We start from the raw sequence: 3648 nt of genomic DNA, 5'->3' as shown, positions 1-3648 counted from the left end.
GTGGATCGCCTGAGGTCAGGAGTTCGAGACCAGCCTGGCCAACATGGTGAAACCCCATTCTCTTAAGAAAGTAAATAAATTGGGTTTTGTCTTCTTATTGTTGAACTGTAAGAGTTTTAAATATATTCTAGATACCCTTATGTGACATATGATTTGCAAAAATTTTTATCCCATATTGTTCATTTTCTTTTCACTTTTTTGATACTATTCTTTGAGGCACAAAAACTAAAATTTGTTGAAGTTCAACCTATTTTTTTGTTATTGATTACGCTTTTGGTTTAATATCTAAGAAGGCTTTATGACTTGGTGTCATAAATATTTTCTTCTTTTTTAATGGAAATTTTATAGTTTTAGTTCCTATATTAAGGTCTAAGATCACTTTTGAGTTAATTTGTATGTATAGCATGAAGTAGGTGTCCGTCCACTTTTGTTCTTTTGCATGTGGTTTATTCTAGTTATCCCAGATTTATTGAAAAGACTGGGTTTTCTTCATTGAATTTTCTTGGTACTCTTGTTGAAAATCAGTTGACTCTATATGTATAGGGTTATTTCTGGTCTCCAGTTCTATTCCATTCTATGTCTATCCTTATGCCAGTCCCCACTGTCTTGATTACTGTGTCTTTATAGTAACTTTTGAAATTGGAAAGTGGGAATCTTCCAAGTTTATTTTTATTTTTAAAAATTGACTTGACTATTCTCAGTCCTTTGAATTACTATATGTGTTTTAAAATTAGTTCGCCAATTTCCGCAAAAGATGCCAGTTGGGATTTGATAGAGATTTCACTGAATTTGTAAATCAGTCTGGGGAGTATTGCCATCTTAGCAATATTAGGCCTTCTGATCCATGAACATGGGATGTCTATTTATTTAGATCTTCTTTAATTTCTTTCAACAGTGTTTTGTAGTTTGCAGAGTACAGTTGTTCCTTGGTATATACAGGAGATTGATTCCAGGATCCCTGCATATACCCAAATCTATGTATATGCAAGTCCCAGAGTTGGCCCTGCAGAACCCGTGTATATGAAAAATCAGCTCTCCTTATACGTGGGTTTCAGATTCTGCAATTACTGTGTTTTTAATCCCTGTTTGGTTGAAAAAATTCTGCATATAAGTCAGCACATGCAATTCAAACCTGTATTGTTCAAAGGTCAACCATTTAAGTTTTGAACTTTTTTTGTTAAATTTATTCCTAAGTATTTTATTCCTTTTGGTGGTATCATAAATGGAATAAAAAAAAAATTTTCAGAGTGTTTATTGCTTGTATGTAGAAATTAATTTTATATGTTCAGCTTGTGTTTTGCAACTTTGCTGAACTCTTTATTAGTTCTAATAGTTTTGTAGTGAATTGCTTAGAATTTTCTATATATAAGATCATGTTAGCTGCAAATAGAGAAAGTTTTACATCTTCCTTTCCAATATAGATGGCTTCCCTTCCTTTTCCCTGGCTAGAACCTTCAGTACAATGTTGTGAGAGTGGACACACTTGTCTTGTTTCTGGTCTTTGATCAGTAAATGTGATGTTAGCTGTGAGATTTCTGTGCACATGCCCTTTCTCACATTGAAGAACTTTCCTTATGTTTCCAAGTTTGTTGAGTTTTTTTTTTTATCATGAAGGGCTACCTGATTCTGTCAGATGTTTTTCCACGTCTATTGAGATGATCATAGGATTTTTATTATTTATTCTATGAATATAATGTGTTAGGTTAATTGATTTTTTCAATGTTAAATCAACCGGGCATTCCTGGAATAGATTCTAGTTGATCTTGGTGTATAATCCTTCTTATATGTTTCTGGATGTGGTTTGCTAGTGCTTTATTGAGGATTTTTACATCTATATTCATAAGAGATGCTGGTTTGTAGTTTTCTTGTGAAGTCTTGTCTGGTTTTTGTATCAGAGTAATACTGGCCTAATAGAAGTATTTGGGAAGCTTTTCCTTCTCTAATATCTTTTGGAACGTTTGTGAAGAATGAATATTGATTTTTTAAAAAATGTTTGGTAGAATTCAGTGGTGGTGCCATCTGGGCCTGGACATTTATTTGTGGAAAATTTTCAAATTACTAATTCAGTGTCCTTACTTTTTATAGGTCTGTTCAGATTTTCTGTTTCTTTTTGGTTTGTTTTTGGTAGTTTGTGTCTTTTTAGGAATTTGTCCATTTTATCTTAGTTGTCTAATTTGTTATACAGTTGCTCATGGTATCCCTTATAATCTTTTTTATTTCTATAAGGTCCTTAGTAGTGGCTTCTCTCTTGTTCCTGATTTTGTTATTTGAGTGTTTCCTGTTGTTTTTCTTGATTAGTCTAGTGAAAGATCTGTCAATTTTGTTGATATCTTTAAAGAACCAATTTATGGTTTTGTTGATATTTATTGCTTTTCTATTCTCTATTTTATTTTTACCCTATTATTTATTATTTTCTTTTGCTTGCTTTGGTTTTGTTTGTACTTCTTTAAGGAGTGTTTTAAATGTGTTTTAAGACAGTCATACTTTTAATATTTTAATTAAGAGCATGGACAGGTCTGAGTTTAAATTCTTTTTTTGCTACTTGCTAGCTTTGTGATTTGGAACAAGTTTCAGAAAAATTATTATGTAAAATGAAGATAATACAGACATCACTGGTGACTCTAAGGATTACTTGAGATAATATATTTAAAGTGCTTAGATGGGCTCTACAATTAGTAATGCTCAATGGATGGTAACAATTTGTAGCTACTAAATACTGCACCTAGGGATTTTACATGTTTGTATTTATCTTAGCACAGGTTATCTTTTCAAATTATAAAAAGTATACCCTTCCAGCTCCAGATGATCAAAAGTTTTTAATTAGTAGAATCTGCAATGAGATTTTTAGATCATCGAAGTTTCTTCTTGTACATGTGATAGATAGGCTTTGTATCTGCATTTTATTTTCTAAGAACATGTTAGGGTTTTCCTTATGAGGGAGGTATGTTACTTGAAAAAAGTGTAAGTAAATGATTATTTTAAAATGTATTCTTGGTAAATAAATGAGTAAAAAATTCATATAGCTGTCAGCTACATAGCTGCCTGATTTGTTTCATATATTTTGTGATTATTAGTCTTTGCCTTATGTTTGCACTCAGATTCTGGCAATTAACCGTGGAGAAAATTTGAAGGTACTGACGGTTAAGGTCAATATTTCTGATGGAGTGAAGGATGAATTCTGTAGGTGGTGCATCCAAAACAGGTCTGTTTACAGATATTTACGGAATTTTCTTTCTTTCTTTTCTAAAATATACTGATATCTGTATGCACTGATATGTAAAGATGTCTATTATGTAAAAATTATTAAAAAGCCAGTGACAGGCTAGGCACGGTGGCTCACGCCTGTAATCCCAGCACTTTGGGAGGCCGAGGGGGGTGGATCATGAGGTCAGGAGTTCAAGATCAGCCTGGCCAAGATGATGAAACCCCGTCTCTACTAAAAATACAAAAACAAAAAATTAGCCAGGTGTGGTGGTGCGTGCTTGTAATCCCAGCTACTCAGGAGGCTGAGGCAGAGAATTGCTTGAACCCGGGAGGCTGAGGTTGCAGGGAGCTGAGGTTGTGCCACTGCACTCCAGCCTGGGCAACAGAGCAAGATTCTGTCTCAAAAAAAAAAAAAAAAAAAAAATTAGCTGGGTGTGGTTGTAT

The 3648-nt window shown here is 33.4% G+C and overlaps 1 protein-coding gene across 1 annotated transcript in view; it reads left to right on the top strand.

Annotated features, from left to right (window-relative positions):
* The window catches only part of SRBD1 (S1 RNA binding domain 1), a 217082-nt gene that overhangs the window by 47966 nt on the left and 165468 nt on the right, over positions 1 to 3648 (top strand). Inside the window, exon 11 of the mRNA XM_011975429.1 lies at positions 3099 to 3202. Within this exon, the coding sequence (XP_011830819.1) occupies positions 3099 to 3202 (104 nt within the window). The remainder of the gene's footprint in view (positions 1 to 3098; positions 3203 to 3648) is intronic.

The sequence above is a fragment of the Mandrillus leucophaeus genome, unplaced genomic scaffold (assembly GCF_000951045.1).
Source record: "Mandrillus leucophaeus isolate KB7577 unplaced genomic scaffold, Mleu.le_1.0 Scaffold1558, whole genome shotgun sequence".
NCBI classification, from domain to species: domain Eukaryota; kingdom Metazoa; phylum Chordata; class Mammalia; order Primates; family Cercopithecidae; genus Mandrillus; species Mandrillus leucophaeus.
The sequence above is the reverse complement of the archived record's forward strand: the minus strand, read 5'-3'. Positions and strand labels throughout refer to the sequence as shown.